Source organism: Pavona decussata, unplaced genomic scaffold (genome assembly GCF_977016875.1).
Source record: "Pavona decussata unplaced genomic scaffold, jaPavDecu1.1 SCAFFOLD_170, whole genome shotgun sequence".
NCBI classification, from domain to species: domain Eukaryota; kingdom Metazoa; phylum Cnidaria; class Anthozoa; order Scleractinia; family Agariciidae; genus Pavona; species Pavona decussata.
This window is the reverse complement of record NW_028145581.1, coordinates 951,737-971,134: the sequence shown is the minus strand read 5'-3', so window position 1 is coordinate 971,134 and position 19,398 is coordinate 951,737. Positions and strand designations below refer to the sequence as shown.

At 38.6% G+C, this 19,398-nt stretch overlaps 1 protein-coding gene across 1 annotated transcript in view; it reads left to right on the top strand.

The window, feature by feature from the left end:
• The first annotated feature begins 875 nt into the window (after positions 1–875).
• The window catches only part of LOC146464023 (uncharacterized), a 40,941-nt gene continuing 22,418 nt past the window's right edge, over positions 876–19,398 (top strand). Inside the window, exons 1-3 of the mRNA XM_085083820.1 lie at positions 876–1,198; positions 11,852–11,973; positions 12,912–13,515. Of these exons, the coding sequence (XP_084939946.1) occupies positions 11,959–11,973; positions 12,912–13,515 (619 nt within the window). The 5' untranslated portion in view covers positions 876–1,198; positions 11,852–11,958. The remainder of the gene's footprint in view (positions 1,199–11,851; positions 11,974–12,911; positions 13,516–19,398) is intronic.

Below are 19,398 nucleotides of genomic sequence, written 5' to 3'. Positions count from 1 at the left end.
GTCGTCCAAAGTTCATGGTTTAACTGAGCTTTCTACGTTGAAAAAAGTTCATATTTTAAATAGCCTATTCATTCGTAGCTTCTTCCGCTAATTTCCGTCTATGGTGGTGGCCGCAGAACAGAATTTCAAGAAAGGTCACTTGGTGATTGCTGGAAGTTCTAGAATTTCCTTTTTGACAGCAACCTTTTTTCATCACTGTATATGTTTTTTTTTCCCAGCTGTCTCGGGTGTGGGGTGAGGAGGCCTCTTCTTTTTTTTGGAAGGGGGGGGGGGGGGGGGGAAGGGGGGGAGAGGCTGTTATGAGTTTTTTCAAAAGTTTAAAATACATTTTGTTTACTTTGTGCCGTGGTACATGATATTTTTATCCTACAAACCTTTGTCCCCCACCATTCAAAAATATCATTTTCCCTGCCTAATAATACCACACAAGAAATCCGAGTTCTCCTATTAGGAGTCGAACCTAGGAGAACTCGGATTTCTTTTTTCCGAGTATGCCTGCGTCACTTTCCAGAATAATCATCATTCTTATTCATTCACCAGGCTGGAAATATACCATCACATTTCTTTCATAACACCACACTTATTCATTCTGGAAAACAAAAAACAAAACTAAAAATAGAAACAAAAATCAAACAAATAAACGAAAACAACAACAACAAAACGGTACTGTTGTAGATTCTAAAATTATCTTTGTGCGCCTGGTACTCTCTGCTCGGTATCGCGCGTTGTCAATCTATCAAGCAGCCTTAATATTTTTCGATTTTCTGAACTTGCAGATTCCCCGTTTACCAACGGATCGCCAGATAAGGAAGGTTACTTTTTATGTATTAAATAATCCTAAATAACGTTCATTAATTGCCCGTAATGGCTCTGAATGAATATTACTGCAGTAGACCAAGAAAAACATTTCTTTCATATAAATGACTCAGTACAAGAGCACTAATCACAATGCTTAGGTAAAGCAAATTAATTTTCGTGAACATGGCATAAAGGATTCTTGGAATATCTCTAAAGGCCATTCAGTAGTTGACCTTAGAGAGCTGGTTACGTGTTCGTCTTCACGCGACTGTCAAGTGGGAGGATCAGATAACGCTTCGCTTGCATATTATACTTTTCATTTTCCTTTGCTTGGAGAAGCAAACGAAGACAACTTGAGAGAATTTGGAAAGCAAACAAGTTCGTCAGCTGTTACAAGAAAGTAAGTAAATTAACTAAATTTAACAGCAACAAATTCTACTGGTGAAGTAGGCTACAGCTTTTGTCGCCGCGATAGAGTCGGTAGTTTGAAGATTTGATTGGTATCGGTGGTGTACTCCGACGGTAACGAATATGGAGGCCTGCGAATATGCCACCGTAATCCCTTACGATCAGAAATTATTCCATGAGTGAGAACTTCAATGAAATGGGATCACCGGTCGGTTGTTTGTCTTGCATTAATATCTCTGTGAGTTACAAAGGTAAACATGTTTATTGAACCCCTCTTTATTCGGCCTTCACGCACTACCCGCTCACTATAGGACTGTGCAAGATGTTGGATATCGGATCAAACGACGTCTGACCATACAGGATAACCGCGAATGTCGGTCTTTAAAATTAAACGAAGTGCCTATAGGCATGAACGCGGGATATTGTGATCGATGTAAGCACTAAGTACAGTCAGGATGTGTTGAAACGTACAAATAAATGCAAATACTAACAATATTAGTATAGTATTACAAACGGTTCCTGTCTCCAAATCAAAGCCGTGATACCGTAAGATGTAAAGCTGTCGTGTGAAGCACGAGGTATTGTTCCTGAAGAAATATTTTCCCCAGTATTTAAAAAAGATACGACGCATGAAGCGTTTAAGAGGGATATTTTGGTCGATGCAAGCATTAACTTTGCAAGGATGCTTACGTCAATTTGCCCTCTAAGCGTAATATTTTCGCGGTGAACCCCACTGTTCCAACTTTCTAGTACTTCTTAGAAGTTATTCTTTCGATTTAACGTTTTAAAAAGGTGTATTTTCTTGCTGAAAAAGGCATATTGGAGTCTTGAAAATTTACGCGTGAACAGTCCGGCACAGTTATCAAATTTGATAACCGCGTGACGTCACAACATGGCGCCAGCTCAGAGCTCGGTGAGTTTTCGGAGAGCGTTCAATAGTTTCGGTAATTTTTCGGTTGTGCTCGCGTTCCATACCCAGAATTTCAGGCTTGAACGTCGATAGAACAATAAACTTCAAGGTCCCGCAAAAATGGTGACCATCCGGAAAGAATTATGCGAGATCTTCCCTTGCGATTTGAAGAGGTGGTAAGAAATGACAGTCCCTTTCAGGTATGTTTATTGTCTTTGCCATCAATTTAAAGGTAGTTGTAGATTTTTGTGGTACACGAAGAAAAAATGTCGTGATCTTCATTAATATATCTTTCGATTCAACACTTATTTGTCGGAGGGCATGAAGAATTGTAAGAGGGCACTATGATATTTTGATTTGCGGTCTGATTCCGCCATTGACCGCCATTGTTAATTACTTGTGCTTCTAAGATGACTAGAAATGAAGGCAGCATTATGGATTTCCACCGAGAGAAAATAGCTACTTAACCTTTGGAAACAGGGATTCGTTTTAACTTACAATGCGAGTTGCTCTCGGTGGAATAAATACCGGAGGAATCTTGATGTCCAAGAGCGCCAAGCAAGCGTGTACGTTGAGAGATGTTGCTGGCAGGCAAATAGGCCGAGTACAATACTTTCTCAATAAAGAGAAAAAGGAGCTCATGGACTGCGGGAAAGTCTAGTGATGAAGGGTAGGATTTCAAAATTAAGACGGTTATCCAGGAACGATTTTGGTAAACAACTCAGTCGAAAATTATCTGAAATTATCGAACGCTTTGTTCCGGAAATGCCTCCTTGGCAATTTCATGTCTTTGTCTTGTTCAGTATCGTTACTAATATGACTGGATACGAACGGAAATAATTCGTATTTTTCTAGGTGGTACATTTAATTAAAAATGACTGTAATATTTTTATTTCTGTTCTCGTCGTTAGATTAATAATCAGCCAGCCGACAGTAACCACAGAGAGTGATTTCAGAGCTCGGTGATGAAGGTGACATGCCGGATGTTGAGGTATGCCTTCACAGTACGATTTTACGATTTTCCCAAAATGTAATTATCCTTTACAAATTTATGCTTGGTGTTTTAAGCCCGTGTAATGCCAGACTCACAACAGTTCGAGCTTTGAGCCACAGCAAACAACCTCAATACGCCCTTTCAAGAACAATTTAAACGGGACTTGGCCGTTGCACTTCTATTTTATTTTTTATTTTACTTCTATTGCAGTACGTCGCTTCAATTATCTAGGACAGATCGAAGCGACTCTACACACGTCGCTACTCAATCGAATCATCGCCTCCTGCACTTTCGAAATCCCTGGTACAAGAAAGAAACAAAATTTATTTGAAGTCCCATTTTAAAAGTTAGTTATAACGCAAAATTTCTTCATTTCTTCATTCATACAGATTGACGAAGGACAAGAAGGAGAGGAGCAAGGCAACAAGAAGTTCAAATCATGTTAATATTAATGCAATAAATTGATGGAAGTTATTTTCTTGGGATTAGTGTTTCTATTTGATCGCCTATCGCTCAGGAATTCTGTTCTTTAGCCAAAGCCGCTCGAGGTTTCCTCGGTCCACCACGACGCTATGAGGCTTTCGATAGATATCAAAATGAGCTTTGTCAGTTAATTATGGACAAAGATTGTTTCGTATTTTCCTGATGTCAGGCCAAAATACCTATTCTAAACCTTTCCTTGCGTACAATTCACTGTGCGACCGAAATCGAATGTTGAATTAGAGCCCCATCAAAATATTTTCATATTGAAATGGCCACCATATTGAAAGAAGATGGTTGCTATGATAACATGTCACGTAAACTGTAACTTGAGGTTTGATTGGCTAATAGTTTGTTTTGGTCCCGGTTATCAAATTTGATAACTGTGCCGGACTGGTGAACGTGAATTTCAGTAACGCGTTGAAAATTTGAGGATTTTATATTGGGTTATATTATATTACCGTATTTATTCGATAAAGTGCCCCAGACGCTTATTTAATTTTGGGCCCATGGGGGTGGACGCTTATTCGAGGATGGGTGCTTTTTATCTCCCAACATTTTCAGCAAGCGAGGACATTTTTAGAGAATAACAAAATAAAGGATAACAAGTTTATTTCGCTTCAAAAAGACAAAATAAAGTTAAAAAGCTAACATGAACAAAGCATAAACAATATAAAAGTTCATTGATTACTGTATCTAAAACTAATTTTGGAACACACTCTGACGCTCCTCTTACTTCACGCTGGGATAGTACAGAAATGTATTTTGTGGGTATTGGGGTTATCAAATTTTTGGGCTTGAAAAGGGTGGGCGCTTGTTAACTTTGTGGGTTTTCAGGATGGGCGCTTATTTGAAGGTGGGCGCTTATAAACTTTTTGGGCTTTCAGGGTGGGCGCTAATTGGAAGGGTATACATGCATTATTGCCCCCGCAGGAGTTAAAACCCGAGCGGAGGCATCCCTGAAGTCTCCGCGTAATAGTTATTACAGTTGAATGTGGTATATTTACAGTTAAAATATACAGTTCGTATGTATCAGAAGCAATCTCGATGTTGCCTAAACAAGGCGCGCACGGAATAAATGGGTAACCGTTGGTGAGCGGAGTGTTTTGGGCTATCCCTCGAGATAGCCTCCCCGGTTATTTCAGAACACGTGACTGTACACAACAAACTTTTCCCCAGTCAGGCTAGACTCGCTCTTTTATTTTGTTCGCAAATGACCGCAAAAAAGGATTTTCAAGCGGGCACGAGAGCAAGAGAAATGCGAGAGATTTGGTGCAGTTTCATGCCGTCCGCAAAAATCGTGTTTAAGTAGAATCTAGTGAATTTCAAACAGTCAAAGATGCAAAGGTTGACTTAATTTAATAATTGCCCAACTTCAATCAGATATGATTAAAATTTATTTACAGTAACAGAAATATCCCTTATTAAATTTTAAACTGCTAATAGGTACATCTTTTGCTCTGTAAAATGAAATTTAGTTTATAATAATTCTTTCAGCGACAGCATTATAATTCATCACTCACACGAAAATACAAATACGTTCTTCTTGTCAATAATAAGCTATTCACAGTTATTGCTTTCGAGTCGAGATTGGATGGGACAACGTTGATTCATTGAATTGATGGATCTTGGGACGCATATCTGGCATCCCCCGCAGATTTTTTGGCAGGGGTGGATGACATCACAAAGGAGAGAGAGCCTGGGATTGAGATCATCAAACGCACTCCCTAATCTTTGATTATTACTGGTAATAAATATTTATTTGGTCAACAATTTTCTGTGAGAAAAGGCATTGTTTCGATCACAATCAGCGCTTTTAGCTTAATGTTTTTCGTTGAACCACTACCTCAAGTCAAGGACGTAGGTAACAAAACTAGCAGTAATCATAGATTATAGAGTGTGTTCTTGGCTCACCTTAAATTGAACAAATTTTGCAAAATCGTGCACCCTTTCATGTTCGTTTCAATTGGAATATTTGTTGTTGTTATTTTTGTTATGTGGCTTTTTCTGTATATTACCCAAAACTAGCATTTTATAGTTGAATATTTGAAGTTTTCTTTTTAAATTAATAACTGTGTGATCGGAAAAACGTTTTGTCCAATTTCCGTGGAATTGTTGAGCAAATGGAGAGAAAAGTAACAAAATAGTAGGAATTACTTTCCTTTGTCCCGTTGCAGCCTCAAGTTGTGCGATTGTACGGCCTTCTGCGTGACACTTTTGTAGGTAGCCTTTTCGTCCTTTTATATCTGTACATAATGTGTAACTACTAAAGTGAAATATTTGTAATAAACGAAGCGGAGTTTAAAATTTCAGCAACTACGTTGTTGAACTTAAACAGAAAGTATTTTCGGTCCGCCTGTTGCGTGACACTGTCCAACTTTAAAATAACGCAAACCAGCATACTATTTTGGTCTTCTTTTCAAAAGGTATTTTACCAAAATGCCGCGAAAGAAGCCGTAAAAATGTCGAACTGAAGCGAGCTAATTTGCATACAGTTTCTGATGCCTGTATTCTTGGTTTTCACGTGACGTCACCAAATTCTAGAATTCAAAACTGGGAGGCCTACAAAATTTTTACCTCCATTCAAGGAAAGATTACCTAAAAATATGTCTGTTCACAATTTCTTAGCTCGATGTCGTGCTTCCTTTTGAAAATAGAACAGTTTCAATTTCCGAGTTTCCATCGTGCGTGACATCAGGAGGACGGCCGTGACAGTGCTTTTCCGTATCTTAAAAATGACTCTTCGGGTGATTTTCAGCATTCTAAACAATTTAAGTTTGAGGAGAAATATTAATCTAAACATTCGAAAATTCACAAGGGCAAACAAACATCTTTTCTGGCAAAAGTGAACTCCAGATGTTTTTTCCTATTTCCGGCCGCCATGTTTGTGCCCCTCAGAGGGACACAAACATGGCGTCTCCATACTAAGCTCTATAAATTTATGTGGAACATTTTGTCAAATAACTCGAGTACGGAATGCCGCACAGATCTGACACTTGGACAGATGCCTCATTTATTTATCCTCTACACCATGTCAATTTCTTGACTTCATTCATAGAATGGTTTCGATTTTTTTTTTCAATGGCGTGACAGTGAAAACCGAGAATATTACAGATATTTTTGTATTTCAATTTTATACTAACTTAAAAGTCTATTATTGAAACCTCGTAAAGAGCGTAAACTCATACCGAGACAAAACTTCCCGTATTGTGCTTCGTAACTTATCCCCGGCTTGCGTCGATGTTCAGTGAATCTCGTTGGCAAATTGAAAGGTCAGAAAGAATTGATGAATCTTTTGAACTTGAGTTGTATAACACGAAGTCTGCTGATGTGATAATGTGATTTAGCACGGCAACATGGCTCTTCTTTATCGAAGGTGGATAGTTTGAAAAACATAACCTCGGAGCAACAGCTAGTTGAACTCATAATCCAAATATCTAATGCCGGAGAACCGATATTCACATAAACAGCTTGTCAAACACGAAAAGACAAACGTGACTCTTTGAAACTCACGACAGAACAACGTGACAACTTGCACGAGCGAAAACGAAGCCGTGAGAAGTCCATATACAGTTTCCCGGCCGGGATCGGGCCGAGAAGTGAGCGATGCCCCTGCAAAATCCTAGCGGGGAGGACATTTTGGTGACCTTACAGGAATTTCTGGAATGTGAAATCGTCCTGGCTTAGTGCCAGAGGACACGCAAAAAACGGCAGAGGCCATGGAACAAAAGATTAGGAATTGCGTTCGACGTAGGAGAACGCAATAACATAAGAACTACCTTGTTATATTCACACGCGGCTTGTGCGTCATGCTTCAGTCCGTTTTTATTTCTGAACAATTGCGATTTAATCAAATACGTCTCTTGCTTACATTCTGTTGCCAAAAATTCTTGGCGTTCCATTCGGCAATACTAAAATTGATCTTCGTTCCTATTTCACTGCATTTCGAGCTCCTTTAAAAGGTGTAGAGCTAGCGATAATCGCCGTGCATGTTTGGGTTTTGACTCAAGCGTCTCCCATTGCTGTCAGCTTCCCTCTGGCGTCCCGAAATGTCAGTTTTTAAAATAATTTTTAAACCCAGGCAAAAGAGGCAAACACTTGACATCAATCTAAAGATTAGTCAATGTGCCATTGAACGAGTAAATGAGACTATTATTTATGTGTTATTCTAAATGAAAATTGCTAATATGACTCTAATATGGCTAGAAAAATATCAAAATCAATTGGCATAATTTATAAAGCAAGGTATTGCCTTCCCACCTTCTCTTTATGCACATTGTATTACAGCTTAGTTTATCCTTATCTTGTTTACTGCATATCAGTATGGGGATCGACCTATACTTCTAATTTAAATCGCTTTTTTTTTACTTCAGAAAAAGGTTTTAAGAATCATATATCAAGAGGCACCTTTGATGCTCATACTGAACCTACAGCAACTTAAAATTCTAAAACTACATGATATTTACCGATTTAAAATTGGAAAGTTTATGTCTCTTTTCAAAAATTCGCTTCCTTCCTGATGCATTCAAAGAAGAAAGGTTTTTGCTCACAAGTCTTATTCATCGTTACAATACTAGACATTGCAATTCCTTTTTACTTATTTCCCTGAAGAACGAATTTCAGACGGTTTGCAATAAGTTTTCAAGGACCTAAGCTGTTGTGTCCTGTCCTGCAGGGCTGGAAACTTAAATGTCTCAGCACTCGCCCTCTGGGCGTTTGACATTCAGATTGTACTTACCCGGAGATGTTTTCGCTCGTCAAATACCCTCCCCCCCCCCCCCCCCCCCCACATAAAGTACAGGACACATAAAGTACAGGACACAACTTTGATGTTGTTGTTGATAGTTTTTCTTGTTGTATTAGTTTATTGCAAGCACTGTTTTAGCTAACTTAATTATGTTACAGGTAATTTAGTTTTTCCAGAATCATTTCTTCGGCATCTCAGCGTCTGATTCATAGTCTGACACCGCCCTCGTCGTCATCCCCAACACCGTCATCGTCTTTTTTTAGTGAAGACAACTTCCTCCTCGTCTTCCTCTTCTTCTCGATCTCATCTTCTCGTAATCTCTAGCATCTGCCTTATGAGGAGTTCCTTTCACAACCTTTTTGTTGTGAGTTTTAGATACTCAGGGAAAATATCTCCCCTTTTTGAAGTCGAAAACACGCGAGGGAAAACACTAGACCAGGAGAGTCGCCCTGCACTAAACAATCGCCATTTCATAATCCAGTGTTCTCAGCGGAGTGGTTTGTTTATGACCAGCAGTATCATGACTACTAGTTGGTACTTCATGTAATTATTACTTGAACAGAAGCCATTTTTTTTATTTGCGGGTCTTTACGAAGCAGAAAGTTTGTGTGTATGTGCCAGGTTTCTAAAGCTTTCAGAATGTGAAAAAGTACTTACATTTAGATTAGATGTTGTCAAAAATTTTCAGTTACAGTTTTATTTTCCTGAAGATAAAAATTCTGCCCGCAAAACCGGGCGAGTAACCACAGGCAGCCCAAGCTCGCGTCACTAGAGGACGTGTAATATTTAATTACAAGTGGGCATAATGAAATTTTGAGTGCAAGCAGCCAATTAGAATTTAAACGCATTATAAGACTTTGTATGGGAAATAAAATACTGTCGATTATGAAGTTTAAAAAACGCTAAATTTAACTTTCATTCAATAAAACGAATAAAACTGCCAAGCTCGCGTCACTAGAGAGCGTGTAATAATTAAAACTTGTGGGATGTTGACCTTTGAGTGCAAGCGGTATTGGGTTAAACAGGCAGCCGTTGAGAATTTGAACGCATTATAAGACTTTGTATAGGAAATAAAATACCGACGATGCTGACGTTTACAAAAAACGCTAAATTTTAACTTTCATTCAATAAAATGAATAAAACTGACTCACCTCTGGTGTATTCTTGTGTGTTTTGTAGCTTATTTTACCGTTTCGAGCATTCTTTGAAATCACTGTCATTCCCCTCATTAGACGGAGTCAAGGCAGCACACTAAGATTTCGACCGTAAGCTCGCATAGTCCACTCAGAGGCGGTTTGCGCCTCGAAAATCCATCCCAGCCGCGATTTTTTCACCCAAAGCTAAAGCCCCATCATTCGCAAACCTCGGTGAATGTTGCGTCGTCAAACTTGGCTGGAAATGAGCATTTTCTGCTTTCGATTCCACGATAGCGTCGTTTCTCCAACAGCTGACGATTTTGAAAATAGTAACGGAGCTTGGGTCCGAGGTCAAATAAACTCCACCCGATGGGGTACAGTCATTTCATGTACAGCACCTTCACCGAGGTTTGCGAATGATGGGGCCTTAGCTTTGCGTGAAAAAATCGCGGCTGGGATGGATTTATTCCTTATTCAGAAATTCAGAATGCTGAGAGTATTTCTCTATTTAAATCTAAATGGACTACTCCTGTTTTGAACGTGCTGTTTTATGTTTTGCTGCCTGTGTGTGTTTGATTGTGTACTTGCTTTTTAACCTAAATATATTGAAAAATTAAATAAGCTACGCCTAAAATCCTGATTTCAAAGTTGTAATTTTTTTGAGGAGCTTGTAGCTCGTTTGAGCTTCAATGGTTTCTCTATGGGCATCCTCGCCACATCTTTCTCTCTCTCTTGTTATTTCTTATCTTTTATATTTTAATGTATATTTATCTTGTAACGATGTGCAAGTATAAAGGCAAAAAATAAACTGAAACTAAAATTAAAACATAAAGAAAATTAACCCTTTTAAGGCGGTAAATCGAAAGAATAACTTCTAAAATTGGAGAGTTCCTTGCGAAGGAATTATGCTTCGTTTGACAGTTGTAGAACCACAATGCGAGAAGGAAAGGTCGATCATTGATAAGCTAAAACGCACATCACATCACTTTGTCGAATTGATGCTTAAACGCTAATGGAAATCCACTTCACAAAAAGATTAAAGGTTTGATTGTCAATTTTTACTAAACGTTTTCATTTAGGAAAGCTTTTTGCCTGTTTTTCTTTCTGTTTTTGTAATGAATGAGAGCAATTTGTAATCTTACACTTTTATTGAAATTACATAGCTAGCCAGAAAAGAAAACGTTTGACAGGTCATGTGTGTGGCCATTACGTTAACGTAATGCAATTTTCGGTATAACGATACAAAGCGTAACACAAGGGAATACGGAAACAACATCACCCTATCTTTGTGACTCAAACTATTCCATTATCTAGGATAGTTTTAAAAATCTGCGAGGCATACAATGGGAATAAATGAGGCCACATAAAGCATCCCGTTAAAATGCCATTAGGGGAGTCTTGTTAATAAAGCATTGAATGGCTATATTAAAATTGATGTAATTAATATTGGTAATTGAACTGAGTGGAGTGCAATTTGGTCTGAAATCATACGCGTGATTTCAAAATCAAACGAGCGCGCAGCGCGAGTTTGATTTGAAATCACAAGTATGATTTCAGACCAAAATTGCACGACACGAAGTTCAATTACCACTTAATTACATCCATTTTGAAATCACAGAGTATCATTGTCAATATTAATATTCTATTTGTGTTACTTCATTTCCATTTTGATGGGCTAAAGAAAGGATGCAATTTAGAGCAAAAAATGGTGCAATTTGGGAATAAATTGCACCATTTTGGACCAATCAGATTCCAAGGATCACCAGTGATTTCAAAATGGATGTAATTAAGTATGTAAGTTTTTATTCCGAAGCTGACCGGTATTCTCTTAGGTGTAGTGATAAAAGAAAAACTTTGCAAGGACAAACTTATTTAAAATTACCTGTTTGAAAAGAATTTCAGACATGATATGTGGAATATTTTACCTTTACACGTCCGTTCGGCAATAAGTATTAGTATTTTTAAATCGGTGGTAAGAGATTTTTTATGGAATAACTAGTTTGTGTGTGTTTGTACTTATTCTTTTTTACTCATATTCATCTATCTTTTTAATTTCTGTATTTTAAGTTTAGTTATCAGGTAATCTGTCTTGTATAGGAACTTGACTCTTTTACAGATCATCGTTATGGCTCATTTTTTTTTTATTTTATTTGTATTTGAGCCAATAATTTGCACCAAAATAAATAAACTGCTAAAAGCCAATGAATACACACACAGCGTTGTTTCAAAATCACTGGCGCATTATATGCTAATTTCAGTCGATTTCTATGGTTACACCACAAAACTATGTTATAAACTTTGTTTTTATTTTTGTTGTCTGTTTGTTTTCACTGTAAAGGAACAAAAGGCATTGAATAGCCATTTGTTCCCTCTTTCAGATCCAAAGGTTTAATCGATAAATCAGCGAGAAAGTCTTGGTGCATGGGGACAAGAAGTACCACAAGAATTGCAGCGCTCTTTTCATGAGCAGCTTAGAAACTACAACATGTCGGCAAGTAAGGTAGGATGGCAGTATTGATGGTTTGCATGTGACGTCATGACAACCATGTTGGCGTACAGGAACAATAAGATTTTTCTCCTCTGGGAGTTAACTTCCATTTTTATGCAAACTATGTAAACAAATTTTCTTTTGTTTTATATACTAATGTGGCGGCAATGCAAACCACCTATTGTATTCGCCATGAGCGAACGGTTTACCGTTGAGATACATATTAAATGAAACCATCGACGGTGACTTTGTTTTATCCAGTGCGGCTTTTTTGAAAAAGTGGTTAGTGTGTAAAGAATCTGTTGTACTACATCGGTGGGGGAGTAGAAACGAATGTTTGTTTTTTTTCATGACCAATCACTGTCGATTCTTGAATTTTTAGAAACGGTTTCTTCTTTTTTGGTCCATGATTAGATTGTACCTTTCTGTAGCAGAGTTTACGTCAAGGACACCTAACAAGAACATTTTAAAATGTTCTCGTTAAATGTTTTGCTTAAAAGCAAGATACTTAAAATGTTGTCTTCTGTGTTCCCAGATTGTTTCATGACCTTTTAAAGACAAAATTGTGTAAGCTCATACAAATTGATATGTTCGAATGCTTTAGCTGCAAATTTAAGCTGCGAAGAACAAATTGTAGGAAACGAGATTTTATTCCGCTAATTCTCTATCTGTTTTTGGTTTTGCGAAAATGAAAGCTGTCCTTTTTTGTTATTTTTGACGACATATTTGCCCCTTCGATATCCACCAAAATGAACCATTGATTGCCCCTGTTGACTCGGATTTACAGTCGAAAAACTCTCACTGAGTCATTATTTTTGTCTGGGACAGAGCAAAACTGAATCACGGGGGCCACATATAACTCATAAAAAAGTATACTGTTGGTACCAGGTAATATTATGCACACATTCCTTGATTAATTCAGTTTCTTTTTATCCGTCTTTTTACTAAAGATGATGGTCTCTGATGAAGAGAAGAGATGGATTGTTGTAGGAATTGCCATGAACAAAGTTGTCGCTCCAGTTTTGCGAGATGTTATCAAAGCAGGAATGGACACTCATTATGACGACTTGGACAAACACCTGACCCCAAGCTGTACTCTGAAGATACTGACTTACCATTACGCCAATACTGATCCACACCTTAAAAAACTGAAATTTCAGAGCGTTAATAACAACAGTGTACTGCATGGCAGTGACAAGAAAAGCTACAGTTTTACTATCAACAGTTCAGTTGACCTGGCCAAGATATACCTGCCGAATCATCTTGCTATGTTTTCTGCCTTTGATGAGTCGATGGACATGACTGCCATCTTGAACTTGTTGGGAATTTCCTTCTACCAACCAAACGCTATTTTCTCCGCGTTCACTCAGACATCTGCTGATGATGTCAGAAAAAATGTCCGAAACAAGTGGGGCCATTTTGACGTCAGTGAATGGTCTGACACTTTCTTCGATGATTGCTTTGCTAAGCTAGAAGCATTGGTGAGAAGTCTGGGCCTGACTGCTGGGAAGGAGAAGAAGACATTGGAAGATCTGTATGATTGGCAAACTAAAGGTAAGCAAGCAAAATCTTTTTGCTAAGCGTTAGCTCTTGCTTTGAATGCATGAAGAAAACGGAGAGAAAAAATGAATAATTAAACGAACGGACGAAAGAACAAGGAAACGAACCGGCGAAGGTATCAATTTTTACCCACACTTGCTCAATTAAATAAAGCTGACCTCCAAGAGGGGTGTGCTCATTAAAAAACAGCCGCCTAACACAAATGAAATGACGTGTAATATAAGTTGCACTCAAACTGACTCTATAAGATAGTGGATAGATACATATCATGAAAAAATCATTAAGCGATACGAATTGTTTAACAACATTATTTGTTTCGCAATTTCTTTCTGCATACATGTAAGGGAATTTCTTTAAGGGACATTCGCTTGGACTGAATGAATCGGACACCGTCCAAGTCGAGTTTATTTTACTGACCTGAACGGTATGTATACTTCAATGTATTATAATCTAGTAGTATGCTAATCATAGAATCCCATCTTTTTGTATGCTGCAGGGTGCCAGTTGTGTATGGGACATGCTGTGGACGGGGACCTTCTGACTTTAGTACAAGAAAATGTCAATGATCTCATCGACGACAGCAACAACATTAAGTCAGCTTTGGATCAGGAAATCAAGCAGTTCGCTTCAATTCGAAAACAGGTTGCCGTCCTTGAAGATTCGCAACTTTGCCAAGGAACTAGGCTGGATGAACATGACGACGCTTTGATGCAACAACAGGAAAAGCTTCAAGAGGTGGAGAGGACTCTGAAGAGACTGTTGCATTGTCAGAAAGCTGTCCACGAACGACTATCGATGCAAGTTCAGGCGTTACAAGAAGGGCTTGCCAAGACAGACGACAAAGTTGAGCTGCTGCAGCAGGGCCTAACTGCAATGACAGACAAGGTAGAACACTTGGATCAAGGAGCTGAAAGCCTTAAAATGAAGAATGTCAAACCAGGTTAGCTAACAAGAAAGAGACGGATATAGAGGTTTATCTCCACAAAAACCAGTTCAATTTGTTTTTACAATTTCTGAAGATGAAACTACAAATATAGTAAATAATTAGGGTACCTAATGATTCATTTCGGTGGGCATGTGATCAACTCAGAAATTCGAGCCGAGTTTATTTGAAAATAAAATGTCAGCTGAAAATTTCATAACACTGGAACGTAAGATTCCTATTAAATCCAAATTCGAATTTCTGTGCAATTTAAGAGATTGAAATGAATTTTTGGATGCCCCTGCTACATTTCACTAATTTCAGTCATAATTACGGTATAAAATATAAAGGGATAATTTTCTTTCACAGAGGTTTGATGTTTTAATGAATTGAGTCGACTGTAAGCAAAAGGCAACCAAAATGAAAATAAACGATTGTACAGAAGGAGAAAGAAAACTAATGCACAATCTGCGACTTGAACTTGGAACGATTAAGCAGTTCACATATCTACTGCACCACTTATCCGATAATCTCTGCATATTTATAGTATTGGAAGCGCTACAAGACATTTTTGAACATCGAAAAAAAATCCAAGACGGCGGACAAATGCGCCCATGAATAAAGCATGACTATGCACTTTGATAAAGCCTACCTAGATTACAGCCCGAAAATTTAAACGGGGTACATGACAGCTTATATCAGTAGATTTTTCAGAGATATGAAAATCGTGCAAGCCTGCAAACACAACGTTGACATAAGCCATTGCAGCTCCATCTAGAAGTTATAGCCCGGACACCGCTGTCTGTTTGCACTAACAGCTAACATCTTTCATTCGCTCAAATTAACATCTGGCCTCCGCTCCCCACAACACCAGCTTGAAAAATGTTTGCTCGTACGCCGATGATCACAGGGTAGCAAGTAATGAGTTTGTACCCGAAACCTTTTGGGTAGATGAAGCTTTCACATTGCCATGTAGAGCTACAAAGTTTTTACTTTTGTGAATCTCATTGTTATTCGATACAGAGATGCTTTTTCTCTACAGAAACATGAGGCACACAAACAGTTGGTACATACATCCCGTTTTGAAATTCTGCTCATATGGCGCGCTCTCTGATTGATTAAGATTACCGTATACCTTTAGAGGGGTCTCGCGTCCAAGGGATGTAGCGTGTACGGCTTAAAATGTAGATACCTGAACGCTTGTATCAAATTGTAAACCACAATCAAAGCACTCATGGGGACAGCATCGCTTTATTTGTCATGCGGTAGATGACTGGAACGCTCTCCCAGACGGCATTAGGAACATTTCCAATTTTTTAGTTTTTAGACGTCTTATTAGAAACATGTAGACTCTTTTATCGATCTTATCCTTTTTACTTTTTATTTTTTAGATAGCTATATTTGTAATTTTTTTTTGTATTCTTACGTTAGATTTATGCAGGGCCTCACTGAAAACCACATTTTGTGACGTGGGCTCCCTGTTAAAAAAAAATCTTATTAAAGCTTATAAAGCTGCCTATCAAACTAAACCAAGAATTTTGAAATAAAGTCAATTTCCGAATTTTTAGCACCGTTTTCTCGAATTATTTTTTCACTTGGAGGAGACACTTTTCAGCTAAAACTCAAAGGGAATTTGTTGGTTTGCTTTCAAATTTGGACAGTAGCTAGTTTAACATATAAAAAACAAAAAGTTGACTGCGAATTTTTTCTTTAGAAATATTTTTTCTCCGAGAACGATTTTTGTATGATCACTCCACATTTTTTTGAACCTATTTCGAAATTGGTCTGTAACGTTTCACTGCAATTGAATATGGCAAAACGCAGACACGATTTTTTAGCGCTTTAAATCGGGAAACTGAGGAGAAAATTAAATAAAGGGAAAACCAAACTTCGCTTTGACTTGTAGTCGTCGAAAGGTGATTAGGACGCTTGCATGTACAGGTCGTGAAAAATTCGATAATCCATTTTATTTCAAAATTCTTGGCATAGTTTGATAGCCAGCTCTTTAAACTTTTCTGGGTATACGGTAACCTTAAATACAGTTTTCTGCGCAACAGAAAGCGCGTGCGTTTTTTTTAAATCATACACTTTTTTAAATGTTAAATTATTATACTTTTTTTCGTTTGTTTTTAAGAAGTTGATGCCTACTCAGCAGCCTTGAAAGCATCAATAGAAAGACAAACAGAGTTGCAGCCCAAACTGTTGGACATTCCTACTGTCGCCAAGATGAAAACAGACGAAATATTTACTAATCTTGTCATGCAACATGGACGAAAGCCTATTAAAGACGGAGATGCCGAAAGAAGGGCACATCTCAAGCAGTATGGTCAAGTGAGCGGAACTCGAGTCAAACACTGTGAAGAATTGTTTATTCGCACCACCGAAGAAAAACAGAATCCCAAATCCATTCTTGTCACTGGAAAGGCAGGGATCGGAAAGACCTTGTTCTGTCAAAAGCTTTTTCGAGATTGGGCTAACGATAAGTTGTTTTTGCTCCCAACAAACGCGCAAATGCCTAGTTTTAAATTTGCGTACCTGTTGACATTTCGTCAGTTGAATTTACTTGAGGGAGAGACTTTCACTTTGAAAGAGATCTTAAACCGCTCCTCGATATTAGATGACCAGTCAAATATCAACGACTCGCTTTTCGAATACATTGTTAATCACCCTGAAGAAGTTTTGATTATTCTCGACGGTTTTGACGAATTTTCCCAACAAGGTTATATCTCTGGCGATGCGCATAAAAGGTATCCAAATAGCTGTCGAGAGAAAATGCCGGTAGCTGCACTATGTGCCAAACTAATGAGGGGAACAATTTTAGGAAAGGCTACTGTTATGATAACGTCAAGACCTGATGAATCTGACAAGATCAGTGGAATGCCCTTCGATCGGAAGGTGGAAATTACGGGGTTTTCTCCACTAGAGGTGAGGGAATACATTGAGAAATATTTCGGAGAGAACGAAATTATGAAGAACACTGTACTGGAGCATATCACGAAGAACGAGAATCTCATCAGTTTTGCTCACATTCCCGTGCTTTGTGCTCTGATGTGTTCATACATGGAGTACGTTCTAAAGGAATCAAAGAGTACTGAAGATCTACCCATCTCAGCAAGCGATCTCTATTTTGAAGTGTTCAACATTTTCGGGGAAAAACACAACAAAAACGAAGTTCCTCATTTTGACGAAACGTTTCTGGATGAACTGTCAAAGTTTGCAGCTGAGTTGCTTATGGAGAAAAAGTTCCTTTTTGGCGAGAGAGAAATGAAAAAGTTCAATTCCAAAGAAGTTGACAACCTGAGGAAAAGCGGTATTCTTCATTGTGGTCCCCCCTTTAGGGTTTCTTTTTCTCAAACAACAAAGCATTATTGTTTCACTCATTTAACTCTTCAGGAATATTTAGCTGCTCGTTGGTTTGTAAAAAGGAGGGAAATCCCTCCAGAAAAAACTGTATCCACAATGGTCATGCAGTTTATGGCTGGTATTCTGTCAAAAGAAAAAGACGGCCGGGAGCTTTTGAAAATATTGCTTGAACAACTTTCCCCAAACACCCGTCTGAGAAATCACCACCTTCTTCAAGCGAAATGTCTCTATGAATATCAGGACAAGGAATTCGCTAAAGATCACTACCGTCAACACCCTGTTCGTGATGATGAGATTCGTTTCGGCGGCATAACTGACGCGGATTGTTTTGCCATATCATTTTTTCTCGATATAATCAGTGCATTGAACGAAGAGGAACCCAGCACAAAACACCAAACATTGCCGTCTGGACAGCCGCAATTTACGACGGTTAACGTGGGAATCGCTGACTCGGAAATGTCTGAGCAGAGGTCATTCATGTCCATCAAGGGATTAATCATTGAAGCCAGCACGATATCATCTGGATTAAGACGGATCTCTGCAGCGTTAGAAAAAGATTCGTGTTTCATCACCGAGCTAAGGCTGCAGATGTGTCAAATAAATAATGAATGTATAGATTTTATTCAAGGATCACTGTGTAAAACGTTAACAAGTCTTTTTCTGTTAAATAATCAGATCACTGATGTCAGTGTTGCCAGTCTATGCGAAGCACTAAAACAGCCAAGCTGTAAAGTAACCACACTAGATCTGGATGTCAATCAGATCACTGATGCCGGTGTTGCCAGTCTATGTGAAGCACTAAAACAGCCAAGCTGCAAAGTAACCACACTAAATCTGGGGGGTAATCAGATCACTGATGCCGGTGTTACCAGTCTATGTGAAGCACTAAAACAGCCAAGCTGCAAAATAAACACGCTGCTTCTGGTTGGTAATCAGATCACTGATGTCGGTGTTGCCAGACTACGTAAAGCACTAAAACAGCCAAGCTGCAAAGTAACCACACTAAATCTGGGGGGTAATCAGATCACTGATGCCGGTGTTACCAGTCTATGTAAAGCACTAAAACAGTCAAGCTGCAAAATAAACACGCTGCTTCTGGTTGGTAATCAGATCACTGATGTCGGTGTTGCCAGACTACGAAAAGCACTAAAACAGCCAAGCTGCAAAGTAACCACACTAAATCTGGCGGGTAATCATATAACTGATGTCGGTGTTGCCCGTCTATGTAAAGCACTTAAACAGCCAAGCTGCAAAGTAACCACACTAGATCTGGGTGTCAATCAAATCACTGATGTTGGTGTTGCCAGTCTATGTGAAGCACTAAAACAGCCAAGCTGCAAAGTAACCACACTAGATCTGGTTGCTAATCAGATCACTGATGTCGGTGTTGCCAGTCTATGTAAAGCACTAAAACAGCCAAGCTGCAAAGTAACCACACTAGATCTGATTGGTAATCAGATCACTGATGTCGGTGTTGCCAGTCTATGTAAAGCACTAGAACAGCCAAGCTGCAAAGTAACCACACTAGATCTGCGTTGGTAATCAGATCACTGATATTGGTGTTGCCAGTCTATGTGAAGCACTAAAATAGT